This window comes from Nasonia vitripennis, chromosome 4 (assembly GCF_009193385.2).
Source record: "Nasonia vitripennis strain AsymCx chromosome 4, Nvit_psr_1.1, whole genome shotgun sequence".
Lineage (NCBI taxonomy): Eukaryota > Metazoa > Arthropoda > Insecta > Hymenoptera > Pteromalidae > Nasonia > Nasonia vitripennis.
This window is the reverse complement of record NC_045760.1, coordinates 24,594,765-24,608,670: the sequence shown is the minus strand read 5'-3', so window position 1 is coordinate 24,608,670 and position 13,906 is coordinate 24,594,765. Positions and strand designations below refer to the sequence as shown.

The 13,906-nt window shown below is 33.4% G+C and overlaps 3 protein-coding genes across 3 annotated transcripts in view; 2 read left to right on the top strand and 1 right to left on the bottom strand.

Annotated features, from left to right (window-relative positions):
• LOC103316856 (protein lin-52 homolog) overlaps window positions 1–13,906 on the top strand; it is a 115,311-nt gene that overhangs the window by 72,691 nt on the left and 28,714 nt on the right. The window contains exon 2 of the mRNA XM_032599543.1: window positions 1,174–1,453. The gene's annotated coding sequence lies outside the window, so the exon portion shown is untranslated. The remainder of the gene's footprint in view (window positions 1–1,173; window positions 1,454–13,906) is intronic.
• On the bottom strand, window positions 2,621–12,989 carry LOC107981860 (glucose dehydrogenase [FAD, quinone]-like). The gene is made up of 6 exons (XM_031930709.1): window positions 12,889–12,989; window positions 12,403–12,663; window positions 7,991–8,308; window positions 6,969–7,497; window positions 5,284–5,589; window positions 2,621–3,216 (listed from the first exon to the last, which is right to left on the bottom strand). The coding sequence occupies exons 2-6, from the start codon at window positions 12,649–12,651 to the stop codon at window positions 2,744–2,746; spliced, it is 1,875 nt and encodes a 624-aa protein (XP_031786569.1). The 5' UTR covers window positions 12,652–12,663; window positions 12,889–12,989; the 3' UTR covers window positions 2,621–2,743.
• LOC100116436 (probable uridine nucleosidase 2) lies at window positions 9,608–11,426 on the top strand. Its single transcript, XM_016988641.2, has 5 exons — window positions 9,608–9,801; window positions 9,873–10,071; window positions 10,332–10,503; window positions 10,590–10,846; window positions 10,934–11,426. The coding sequence occupies exons 1-5, from the start codon at window positions 9,731–9,733 to the stop codon at window positions 11,267–11,269; spliced, it is 1,035 nt and encodes a 344-aa protein (XP_016844130.1). The 5' UTR covers window positions 9,608–9,730; the 3' UTR covers window positions 11,270–11,426.

Genomic DNA, 13,906 nt, shown 5'->3' with positions numbered 1-13,906 from the left:
AGGCCGATGGTAACGCGACCTCTAGGTAGACCTTGACGTAGATGGGAGGACAACGTAAAAGCGGATCTAGTAGAAATAGGACGGGTGGGTGTCGATCGGAGAGGTGCATCTTGGGTGGGGTTGACACAAGATAGGGCAGCGTGGAAGGCTTGCGTAGATGAGGCGATGAACTTTCGAGTTCCAAATGCCACGTAAAAAAAATGGGAAATATCTCAGATTTATGGTTGGATACAGAAAAATGTTTTAGACAAAAGTTGTAGAGGTCAAAGGGGGTCAACTTTTGGTACCAACAACTTTAACCTCAAACTTGTTTTTGAAGGTCATTTCAAGGTCAAGATCATTTTTTTAAATAGGAAGACCTACTTTTGACTCCGGATTTGAAAAGTGCAGAAAATTTTATGTTCCAAATGATATTTTGAACAAGGTCACGGAAGGTCATACGAAGGTCAAATTTACGAAAATTGTTAAATAATGTGTGTTAGCTCTGAATAACGGTTGGAAATATCAAAATGTTTTTAAGACACGTTGTCGAGGGTGGAGAGTTTCACTTTCTGGTTGCAATAACCTTGACCTTGAATTTGCTTCTCAAGGTTATGTCAAGGTCAAAGTGATTTTTCAAGCGAGAACCCCTGCTTTTGATCTTCGATTTGGTAAAAATAAGAGAATGCCCGTTGGAAATGCTAATCAAGGTCATGGTAAGGTCGTGACAAAGCCAATTTACTGTGCACTTTAAAAGTTAAAAATAAATATTTGAAGGTCAAAAGACATCAAAGACCTTGAACATATGTCTAATTTTGAGGTAAAATTATCTTTATAAATGTTTTTCTCGCTATTTTGGATACTTATCCGTTAGCCCGCCGTTCAAGCAGGATCTCTAACATGGATAGTAATATTTGCACAGGTGGTACTTAGATGCACAACTACGAATGTAGCAATACCCTTATCGAACCGCCACCGTCCGGTAAGACTTCACGGTGATTTTCACTCGCAAGATCCAACTACGAAGACGGCTCGCTAAGATTATTCAAAAAATAATCGAATATTTTCTCTCGACGTGCAACCCGTACTCGAACGGTGACGGTTCATTTATCTTTATACAGTAGTTAATTTTGTAAAAATATAAAATGGCTGATTACCCCCCAAATGAAATTGTGGACATGATTATGATTTTAGGAGAGTGCCGAGGTGTTTATTTTCGTGCAGCCGCACTTTACGCTGAACGTTATCCAAATAGGCGACATCCAACTTACATTATCATTCGAGATCTAACCAATAGAGCTCGAGAAGGACGATTACATCGTGAACGTCGTCACCACAAGTATGGAGAAAATGACAATCGTGTTTTAACAGTTCTCGCAGTCGTTCACCTTAAACCTCACATTAGTTCTCGAGAAATTGAAAGACAACATGGAATACCAAAATCAACAGTTCTTAGGATCCTCAAAGCCCAAAGGTATCATGCTTACCGCATCACATTAATACTATAAGTCTATTTAATGCGGACATTCGAAAATTGTTTATGAATGCTTTTTTTTCAAAGTGTGCTAATCGGGTTGCTTTGCTGCTTCTATTTCGGCTTCGCTGCGTGCCTTGGTGTTTTTGGCAAAAAAACTATTAACCAAGATTAATAAAAATATTCACCGTTAATTTGTTGGCTTTAATTAATCGTTTTTTTGCTATATTTCATTTAGAAAATTTATGAAAATTACTCAAGTTCAGGTATCTTCCTCTTTTTGATACTAAATATAAGTGCGAAATTTGAGAAAATTTTACAATTAAATACAAAAGTTAAAATATCTGGTAAAACTCGACCGTAAAGAAGATATGACAGCAGAATATGCAGATTATGCAAATGCTCTGCTCCGAAAATTTTTTCAACTCATGCCTATGTACGGAAAAGACAGCCCAACTGGAAATTTTCATAATTTAGTACACATAGCAGACGATGAGAAATTTGTGTAAGCTTCTATGTCCAGTTATTTAGCATTTAGTTTTGAGTCTATTATGAGTCAAATAATGAAATTAGTACGAGGCCCAAATAATCCTCTTTTACAGATATTTTAACGCTCGTATGAAATTCATTCTGGAACGCAAGCATTTGTCAGCAAAAATTATAAATCTATTAAAATTTTGAAGAAAAATTTTTTTTCTCCCCGCTCCAACTCGAGCTTTTCCAACCACGCTAGAAATGCAGGATTTTCTACGCTACTTTCTGGCATAAAAAAGTGTCCATTTCATGCCTGAATTGGGAAGAATATAATTATGATCTGCTGCACGTAAATTTTCGACAGACAACTCTCAAACCGGTATTGATTATGGAAAATAATAAATTAAGATGGAAATATATCATATAAAATACTGCGATGCGTTCAGTTAACCATGCTCATCCAAGTTTGTTGGAGTTTTTCAGATGAGAAAAAAATTAAAATCAATAATAATAGTATATTGTGCAACTAGGGAGGAAACTGGGCTTTTTCTAGCGAAGGTGATGTTTTGAGCACGAGAGAGAGAGAGAGAGAGAGAGAGAGAGAGAGAGAGAGAGAGAGAGAGAGAGAGAGAGAGAGAGAGAGATATTTTGAGCAAATTCTTTGTGTGCAAATGATAAAAAGTGAGTCTGAAATTATATGTCGCAAAAATTTTATTCATTAAAATTATTATAGTTACATATATTTAGTTGTGGGTTAATGGTTTTATATAGGTTATGATTTTGAGAACCAGAGTTACAGTTACTATCATTTAAAATTTAATAGCGTTCAGGAGGATTGATCCAGTCCTCCTTAATTAAATCGCTGCCTTTCTCGCCGATCATGATAACCGGTGCATTGATATTACCTCTTGGGATCGTTGGTATGATCGACGCATCCACAACTCTCAGACCCCTAACTCCGTAAACTCTCAATCTTGCGTCGACGACAGCCCCGGGATCGTTAACTGGGCCCATTTTGCAGGTGCCTACTGAGTGGTCACCAGATCGGCTATAGTTTACTGCTACGCAGGCATAATACTCTGGGCTGTCGAACTCCAGATGACGACACGCTTCCTGAGGTACTCTGTACTGGGTTATGCCGTTGTATTTGAACGCATCTGTTTCAAAAATTTGTCTAGCAATCATTGATCCCTCTACTATCACTGCGAGATCCTCTGGATGTGTGAAGAAGTTAGAGTGAATCAGCGGAGGACCCCAAATAGGGTCAGTTTCATTTAGCCTGACGAAACCTGGTAAAAACGTATTGCTATTAATTGCTTACCTAGAAAACGTTTTGTAGTAATAAAATTTTCAGTTTTGCTAAAACTTCATAAAAATACGTATTTTGAGACATTTGTAATTCTAATAATGTATTTTAAGAAAATTTCTGTGCGGATGGCTGTGTGTAAGCATCCCATAATATTTCTGGAACTACGTGGTGTATGAGCAGTAATAAAATTTTGAAAATAACTGCATTTTTTTAATGGTATAAGTCATCAATAATACTTCTAAAAAAGCATAAAAATTATTACTTTTTTCCGCAAGATTTTTTAGATTGACCGTTCGATTCGATTGTTATGATGAAAACGTATACAATATTTATAAATTCATATTTGCAAAACTGAATTGTGAAATAATTTAGAAAAATTTTAAGAAGAAAAATCTTATTTCTGCATTTTTTATACCTAAAAAGTGGCCCTATGAAGTGGGCAAAAAAGCCTGCTCATTGACAAATTCGTAAAAATGATTAAAACATGTACTGACACACACACACACGCATATATATATATATATATATATATATATATATATATATATATATATATATATATATATATATAAAAATCACCTTAGTTTGGCTTATAGGCACAAAAAATGCGTTAATTAATGCATGCGTTACAAAAACTATGGTGTGCACCAAGGGCTAAGCAGTAGGCTTTTTGACCTCGTGTGGATATTGCAATACTCGTCTGAGCGCGGGCTACTTGCCTTGGCTCGTACTGCAATCTTCACACTTGGCATAAAAAAGCCTACCTAACGCTCTTGGTACACAATACACTATATTCTATGTTATACGGTTACACGAGTAATAAGGCTTTATAATTAACTTCAAATTTTGGAAAAAAGAAGATTTTTTATTTATCTTGGATTAGTTTGTTGCACAGCTTTCAAGACCCTATAGTTGTACAAATATTAATATTAAATTTCGTTCGTAAAATTTGATTCAAAAAGATGATACATCACAAAAAGTAATATGTTGTGAAAATTTGAAACTAATCTGGTGATTAATTTGTGAGCTAAAATCAGAAACATGAAAAAATAGATTTTCTATGTTGTTTAGTTATATGACTTTTTGCGTATCTTGGTTAAGTTGTTTGCGCAGTTTTCAAAATTATGTGGTTTTTAACATGCCAAAGTTTCATTTTTGCATGATAATTTTTAATAGATTTATCTATAAAACTAAATGACTGATTTCTCGAATAAAATCAAGGTAGTACATTACAAAAAAGTAATATGTTGTTATAGTTTTGAGTCATTTTGTTCATTAGTTCCTGAGTAAATGAAATCATTGCTCTATATTTGTATTCATCTTAAACAAGTATCGTTCAACCAAGCAATAATATTACTATTTAATGTATTATTAAATTGATATTTGAACGATACTTTAGATTGAGGAACAATACATTTGTGTGGAGAAAGCTATGTGCCCATGTCGTCGCTCACGTCGTCGCTCCTATCGAAAAGAAGTACATTTCAGATTTGCTACGAAGACTAGTACATTTCATTTTTGCCGCGAAGACTAGTACATTTCAGATCTTTCCCACGTGAAAATATCCAATTGTTTTAGAGAACCACAATCAGTTATTTTGGTTAAAACTAATAACATTGAAATAGTTTTAAAGTTGCCAACAATTTTTTTTTTAATTTTCTAAATTAAAAAGTTGTTATGAGATTTAATATTAATTATTTTTTTAAATTAAAGTTTTTAATACAAATTTTTCAAAATTTTTTTGGCTACTTAAAAAAATTGCAATTATATTAGTTTTAACCAGAATAACTATTTATTTTTTTCCAAAACAATTAGATATTTTACATGGGAAAAATCTGAAATGTACTAACCTTCGCGGCAAAAATACAATATACTACTTTTCGTTAGGAGCGACGATGTATTGCCTTATGTAGGAGGACGATGTATTGGTTTATATAGTAAAACAGAAGTTAAATAATTTTAAATAATGATTCATTTCATTTTTTTACATGTGTATTTTTTAGAACGTCAATATTTGCTATAAATTATGTATTTATAAAATTCGTACCTCTACTTTTCGTATTCAATAAATGAGGTCCAAAAGATATAGCATTGTAGTAAGCAGTCGGCAAGTAGTTTATTGGTTGGAAATTGTTAGCTACTTTCATGTAATCCTCTAAAACTGTGGTGCGTATGAAGTACTGTACGTCTGGGACATCAGGACGTGGCTCCCGAGAAGTTTTGACAAAAGCTGCGACACCTAACAGCGAACCTGTTCCCGATAGAGCAGTCGTGTAAGAGTTCAACCAACCAATGGCATCGTTGGTGATTTCTTCTGGGGTCTTGACAGTTGATCTGCTTGGATGTATGACACCTAGTGTAAAAATATTGTATATACCAAAACGTAAATAATTTTTCCCAACACCCGCATGAAATGGGCCTTTTTTCATGCCTAAAAGTAGCGTAGAAAATCGTCCATCCCAAGCGTGTTAGAAAAAGTTTTAGCTCAAGCGGGAAGAAAATATTTTTTCATGATACGTGTACAAAAAAGGTCTCTTTCCATGCATGTAAAATGAATGAAATATCGAGTTTTATTAGCAGCGGGAAAAAACTACTCCCTTGGGAGGAAAAAGTCTTTTAAAAAGTAGTTTATTCCTCACTCTGCAGCCTATCCGATATATGTGTGTGTTTATATAAGTATTTGAAAGTTTTCAACATTTTTGAAATTTTCAATATTTTTAATATACTATTGTTTTTACTTTGAAAAGTCCTCGAATTTCTCATTCTTTTCATATGCATGATAAGTGGCCTATTCGTGCACTTATCATAAAAAGTACGGTGTGTAACAAGGGGGGAGTGGCTTTTTCAGACTCAAGTGATGTTTTGCGTTCTTGACTCCCACTCGTGCTCGAAAAATCACCCTCGCTAAAAAAAACAATTTTCTCCCCTAGTTGCACAGTATACTATTCTCCTCTCTGCTAATACCCGTTTTTCAAATACCTTAAAATTTCTCAAATTTCTCAAATTTTTTCAAATTTCTCAAATTTTTTCAAATTTCTCAAATTTTTTCAAATTTCTCAAATTTTTTAATTTTTTCAAATTTCCCAAATTTTTTAATTTTTTCAAATTTTTTCAAATTTCTGAAATTTTTTCAAATTTTTTAATTTTTTCAAATTTCTCAAATTTTTTAATTTTTTCAAATTTCTCAAATTTTTTAATTTTTTCAAATTTCTCAAATTTTTTAATTTTTTCAAATTTCTCAAATTTTTTAATTTTTTCAAATTTCTCAAATTTTTTAATTTTTTCAAATTTCTCAAATTTTTTAATTTTTTCAAATTTCTCAAATTTTTTAATTTTTTCAAATTTCTCAAATTTTTTGTGCACAACTTGAAATGCACGATCCTACCCAACTTTCACGCATAAAAAAGTCGTTTTCATGCCCTTGTTGGAAAGCTATGTCAGACTCGGGTGAGGTGTTCAGCACGAGTCGGAGTCGAGGGCGCCGAAGTTATAGCTTATTTTCTCCCCTTGTTGCACAATTGACTATTTTATTGAAATATTTTGCCAGCTTATCTCAAAACTGAAATCAAATACAAATTTTCCTCTTATACTAGAATCGAGCTAAAATTCCTTTATACTTAAAGTGCTTTAAAAGCAGTTTTATAGAATCTTAAATTATACAGAATCAATCTAAAAAGCTCTCGTAATAATATCTTTCCGATGCTTAAGAAGCTTTCAAAATGATTTACTTACCTATCAAAGGCGTGACGGTGACATGATCGTGCAGATTCTCTCCAACAGGCAAATCAGCCACGACCTCGATTCCGAACTTTTGCAACTCGTAGGCTTTGCCGATCCCTGACAGCATCAGCAGTTTCGGCGTGTTAATAGCTCCAGCCGACAGTACTACCTCCTTACTGGCATAAACCCTTTTAACGATGTCCTTCCTGTCAAAATCGCTGTACTCCACACCAACCGCGCTTTTCGTTCGAGGATCGACAAGGACCCGAGTAACGAATGCATTGGTCTTGACAAAGAGGTTTGGACGATTGGCGCGGATGGGCGTGATGAAGGCCTCGTTCGTGCTCTGGCGAACGCCGTTTCGGGCGCATACTTGCACATGGCCCACACCAATTTGTTCAGCTGAGTTGGGATCGCGCTCGAGAAGACCTATTTCCTTAAATGCGTTGATAAGCACGTCGGCATTGGTATCCTGGTACGGGTAACGCTCTACCCCGAGGTAGCCACCTGTACCGTGGTAGCCTGAATTGTTAGCCACGACCTGTTGGCATTTTTGAAAAAAATGTAAAAACAATCATCTATAATAAAAGTTTGCTGTACTTAAGTTTATTTTAAATGGTTAGTTTATATATTCAACTTTATTGATACTTAATCTTGCTGAATGAGATTAAGTTCTATAGCAAGAAAAATCGGTCGATACCGATCGCTCTTAACATGGTAGTTTATATTTTTTAAATAAAAAATAAATTAACATTGTCATTCGGATATATTAAAAAAAAAAAACAATCAATTGAGCTCATATTCTAATTTAATTTGCTAGATAACTGTCACGTAAATTGAAAAAATATATCATATTTAACTGAAGTAAATACTAATAAAGAAAATTGTAATCATGTATATTTAAGTTTACATTTTTTTACGTTTCTGCACACTTGACAAGCAGCAAAAATTTCAAAAAAGTCCGGCGACACTAGTCGACTTCCTCGTAAGGAATACTACGCACTACGTCTCCAAAATCGTAAAATCGCGCTTACGTCAGGATTGAGATTATCCTCGGACTTCTTGAAATAATGCAGCACTTCGGCATAACTCCATCCGGGATTACCGAAACTCTCCCAGTCATTGTAGTCTTCTTTGTTTCCACGCATGTAAATCAAGCCGTTGATGGTGCTGCTGCCGCCCATTACTTTTCCCCGGGGTATTGGGCAGACGTTGTTTTCGTAAGCTCTACATGCCATTGGCTCCGGCTGCGTTTCGTATTTCCAATCGGCGCTGCTCTTGCGCAGGAAATTTGCGAACGCTGGTACGTGCGCTACTGTTGGTTCTTCGTCGCCTGCTTCTAGTAGTAGTACCTACAATTTATTTATTTTATCGTTGCTTTTAAATGAAGGAAAAATTTTACTTTAATTTTGTTATTTTCCTTTGTAAATCTTTTTTTCGCGGTTTAAAAGTGTTGTGTCTCCTTAACTTTATTTTGAGTCTTTTAAATCTTATACAACTTATACAACACTGCACGCCATGATCAAATTCTAAAATCCATCAAGTTTGCTTTCGCACACAGGATTCAAACGCAAGACTCTTGACTAGTTTTCGATTTTTTCTTATTAATTTATTGAATTAAAACAGTATGTACTTTTTAAACAAACAGGACTGGTGTATTTACTTTCTTGGCGTATCAGAAATATACATAAACATGGATTTTCATTAACACAAAAAGTCATATTTTATACAAGCATGTAATATGAGAAATAAATCCATTCAATGTACATGGCTCTTAAATTCTACCCAATATCACAATTTAAATAACATAACAATAATTTCAAATAACACAAAACATTATTTCATTAACATTAAATGTGTATAAAATTTACTGTTATGCTTTACATTAATTGTTTTACATGTACCTACTTGAAAAGTCATGTATACACGTTCATTAAATTCAATCCTTTATATTAAACGTTTGAAGTCGAAACTACAGCCTGACATGCACATCTTCTGCATACATTCTATATAAGTTTCCTGCAGGCTTTTTTTTACAGAATTATTGCAAACTTTCTGCATGATTTCTGAAAGTCCCCTTGCTTTAGTCGCCGTATCGGTGCTATACCACCCGTATGATAGTAGCGAAAACAGATAAACCGATACTAACAGCAATGAACATTTTATTTTTTATTTTTATGCTTCCAATAATGTTATTTGTATTATTAAAAAATAAATATTTTATGGGCCCGAGTAACTATTTTTGCTGCTATCATCCAGATCTGTTTGAGTGAGTTTTTTTTCACTTCTAACGTAAAATACTTTTAGTATCTAAAACTTGAGATTTAAGTCGGCAGAAATTCTGAGTTTTTCTGTATGTCTGTAAAAGTCTGTAGAAGAATTCTGGAGAATGTATGTATCTAGCTGCATACTTATTTCATAAGGAACACGCCTAATGATACTTTTAATGTGCCAGCATAAATTACTATTTTGTAGAAATACATTGAATTTCATAGAAATATACAAAAATATCTGCTTTTTACGAGTTCATGAATTTTAATGTTTCTGGCATAGGAACTGTACGTACATCAAATTTAATGATTTTTTTAAGAGCGAGGATTCACGAATGAACAATATATATATATATTTTAATTACTCTTCTTGTCATATTTTTCGAACAGTATTTTCATTGTTTAAGCTGAAGTCCAAACCGCCAAAGTTAACCGTGTTTATGTTTAGCTGTTTCGATATATCTGATTATTATAAAGTCTCGTATTGGTCAGTGACGAGTTAATATGATTGGGGAAATTTGTATATACTTTCATGTTTTACTTATTATTTATTGTTTTCATCGGCAATCTGCTAGGTATGATTTATTTTTATCAAATAACAAATAGCGTTTTGATTTAAATAATACACAAAATTATTGAATTTTAGTGGTGAAAAAATAATAATAGACACGGATGCCGGAGGCGACGACGCCGTTGCCATCCTGATGATGTTGAGATTCGAAGCTTTCAAACCAAAGAATTCAACCTTTGAAATTATTGGTATCACCTGCACGTATGGTAATACAAAGTTAGAAAACGTAGAAGTCAATGTATTGAAAATATTAACTATTGCTGGTAGAGACGACGTAAGTTATGACAAATTAAATAAGTATGAAATAACCATTATTAGTAAAAGAAAAATGCACTACAACGTCAAAATCATGAGCACATACATAGTATTTATTTATTTAGCAATTCAATTAGTTCATATGAAATCCATCATTATAATCATGATATAATTTTTTATGCAAATTATAACTAACGCAATGTCTCTGGATGAATGTTCGAATCATTTGAAGTTTTTTTTTAAATTGTAAATAATACTTTTATCATGCATTATATACAGATACCAGTTTACAGTGGTGTACATAGCGGTATCATCGAAAAATTTTCAAGTGATGACGTTTATGGCAAAGATGGATTCGGCGATGCTGAATTTTACCAAGAAATAAAGGCTACTATTGACAGAACCAAACATGCAGCTGTCGCTATCGTCGAAATGGTTAAATCGAACTCAGGTATTTGACAATTTTTTTTAAATCGATTATCAAAGCAAAAATCTGCGTTTCAGAGAATGTTTTGAATAAAAACTTGCATTTTTCAGGCAACGTAAGCATAATCGCACTCGGGCCATTGACAAATCTTGCAATAGCCCTGACTTTGGACAAAAATTTGATGAGTCATGTCAATCACTTGTATATCATGGGTGGAAGTGTCGCAGGCGTTGGAAATATTAGACCTAACGTTGAATTCAATTTTGCTGCCGATCCGATCAGCAATTTTGTAGCTTTTAATGCGACTAGAGAAGATCAAATTACACTTATTTCGTGGGAAACTGCAATAGATACTGATTTAACAAAGGTATATCACACAGACATTTTTTATATCTTTTATTTAAATTAATAATTAAAAGCTATTAAGTCTGTTGAAAATTTTTTTGAATTTAAGGACTGGCGAAGAGAAGTTTTTGCAAAATACGATTCGCCGTACATCAAATTCTTAAACAAAGTCGAGCGTGTGAGCCTAAGAAAATCAAGGAGACCCCAATGGATCATAGCGGACGCGATGGCCGCGGCTTGTTTGATCGAACCGAATCTAATAACAACACATGTGGTGAAAAACGTCGATCCTGTGACATTTGGCGAAGCCAGAGGATCAGTGCTGATAGACTATGCCGAACGTACGGGAAAGTTGCGAAATACTAAAATTGCGCAAAAGATGGATAAAAAGCTTTTCAAAAATATGCTGATTCGATATCTGACATGCGAAGAACTATCCTGTTGAATATGAAAATAAACCGTGATAATAATTAAATAGAAGATAATGGCGAAACTGAGACCTAGGTGAAATTATTATTGAAGAAATATATCTTGCTAAAAAAATTGATTGAATATGTATATTAGATAAATGCTAATTAAACAATTAAATGGCATGTCAATAATTTTTCGGATAAAATTTATTTTAAAACCCATAATACCCTGGTGAAAATATTGACGTAATTTCGTGATTAACTTAAATTATGTATTTCTTTATGTAATTTTTTATATGATTCGTGACCTCAGTTTGTTATGTGCTAGAAACGTTTCATAAAACGTATTTTAATTTTTTTAATAAATCATAAAATAACGTGATGAAACGTTCGAAATCGAATAAAAATTACATGATAAAATACGTATATTTTCACTAGCGTAGTTACCCTTACATTGTCGCTTGCTAAAACGTCACATACAGTTCAATTTTATAAGCAAAAGCGTTGCGTAATGAAAAATAACACAATGTAAAAGCGTTGATTTATAAAAAAAACGCAACACTTCTCGCAGCGCCCTCACGGTCTACATAACCTCTCCCATTTTAGCCTCAGCAAAACCGTGTGTTATGGGGCACTTTATCCTCGCACTCGTGATAAAAAAAGTGTAGGCAACAAGTGCGACAAGTTGCCAAACATGCACGTGGGCTCCATGTAGCACTCGCTTCGCTTCCCTGTTGAAAATAATGACGTCATAAAAGGTTCCAATCTGTAGCTTCAAATGACGTCATCTAATGACGTCATTTAACGTCAGTCAATGCCCTCATAAAATGACGTCATTATATTCAACAGGGTTGTGCGCCAACCCGTCCACTATAGCGTAATTGGCAACTTATCGCACTCGTTCCACAATATACTAATCATTCAGTTTGTTATAATTAAAAGTGATCGCGGTCAATCTCAGGTGAGATCTAACCTGAAATCTTTCAGTAGGGGAGGCTTTTTATTAATTTGTCTGTCAAAATGATCAACACCTTTGAAAATTATTATTTTAGTTGGTGAAATATTTGTTGTACACGAATTGATATAAAAATAGTTAATTTAAAAATTCCTACTCGATAAAAATATAGTTATAATCAAAGGATAGTAAGAATTCTTTTTATTTTCTCACCTTCCAGTTGCCGATTTCGGTCAAACGGTTTGCCACGACACATCCCGCGCTTCCTGCTCCGACGACGATAAAATCATAGGTTTGGGATAGGATGTACTCTTCGTTTTCTTTGTAGGGATTGATGTATACGTGCGATTGGCCAAAGTATTGCGTCACTAAAGCTATGAATGCTAGCATAGATGATTGGCACGAAGCTACCGATGGATATCGGTAGCATGTTTCCGATATATCGGCAGGCGTCCAAGCCATAGTTGATTTTCACTACAATTATTTTTGTTCAGAAACTTATTTAATATATAAAATATTGTTAAGTATAAAGCCAAGTTTAATGGACTATATATGCAAGCATGAAAAGTGAAGATTGTTATAGCTACTTTTCTAAATCGTACTACTATATCAAATATTTTTAAAATAAAAAACCATAAATGTTTTCAAAAATCTCCAGTATTTTAACCAAGTGTCAGTATAAGTATAAAGGAATGTTACCTCGATGACGATTGACTGGCAACTGTCTCATCGCCGAATCTTCGTTTCGACACGCAAGTAAAAAATATTTATCATAACATTCCGGCACGCTTTCCGCATTGAATCAGAAATATTAAACAAACGTTAACTTTGTACGCTTTGTCACACGAACGCAACTGAATAAGTTATTACTAATTCATAAAAATTATTCAAGTTATACAAATTATTTATTTGCCTGCGCGTTAAATCGTATTAGTTAGTTTTTTCTTGGAATTAATTATAATACAAATGCTATTACTTGCTATTGAACACAATGGACAAACATATTTTTCTACACGATAAATCCTACATAGATATTTTCTATACAAATATTCCATACCCTTGTTTTTCTATTATTTTACTTCACTGCAAAACTCTACACAATCACAGAACCCATTGTTATACCATTGTTACACTGAGAAAAATTTGACAGTAAAAATTACTATCTCGGATAATAATTTGGTAACAGACACGGAAGCTAGTAATTTTTATTATCTTTTATAGTAAAATTCACTATAAGAGATATTAATGTTTACTATCTCAGATAGTAAAAATTGTTACGGTTTTCAAAAAACTTAATTTTTACTACCTAAGATGGTAAAATGTACTATAAAATGTGGGAAAAATTATAATATTCTCAGTCGGTAAGGTTTGAATTTAATTTTGTTTTCTGCGGTAATCAATATTTTAGTTGGCATTTTACGTTTATTTTATTATAATGAGTTTCTGTGTCTATTGATTTAACTTTATTATTTATTAATCGTCGTTAATTTGTATTAACTTTAGTTTGTACGTCAATTAATACATTAGCTAGAAAAGCTCTTAAATTTTGTACGTAACAGAACTGTTTAGGTAAATGGTCAGCGCACTCGACTCTCATGTCGGAGCTACAGGTTCGATTCCCGTCGCAGCAAAAAAAAAAAAAATTTAATCTCTTTCTTCCAAACATCATAATAATAATCAATAAAAATGATAAATAATAAAGTAATAACAGCGCGAA

Bases quoted from the DNA above. Each gene is read 5' to 3' on its own strand.
- LOC100116436 (XM_016988641.2), top strand. From the start codon at position 9,731: ATGATTGGGGAAATTTGTATATACTTTCATGTTTTACTTATTATTTAT. The intron at 9,802-9,872 runs GTATGATTTATT...ATTGAATTTTAG, and splicing joins TTTCATCGGCAATCTGCTAG to TGGTGAAAAAATAATAATAG. The intron at 10,504-10,589 runs GTATTTGACAAT...TGCATTTTTCAG, and splicing joins AATGGTTAAATCGAACTCAG to GCAACGTAAGCATAATCGCA.
- LOC107981860 (XM_031930709.1), bottom strand. From the start codon at position 12,651: ATGGCTTGGACGCCTGCCGATATATCGGAAACATGCTACCGATATCCA. The intron at 8,309-12,402 runs GTGAGAAAATAA...AATAAATTGTAG, and splicing joins CCGAAATCGGCAACTGGAAG to GTACTACTACTAGAAGCAGG. The intron at 3,217-5,283 runs GTACGAATTTTA...CGTTTTTACCAG, and splicing joins ATTGAATACGAAAAGTAGAG to GTTTCGTCAGGCTAAATGAA.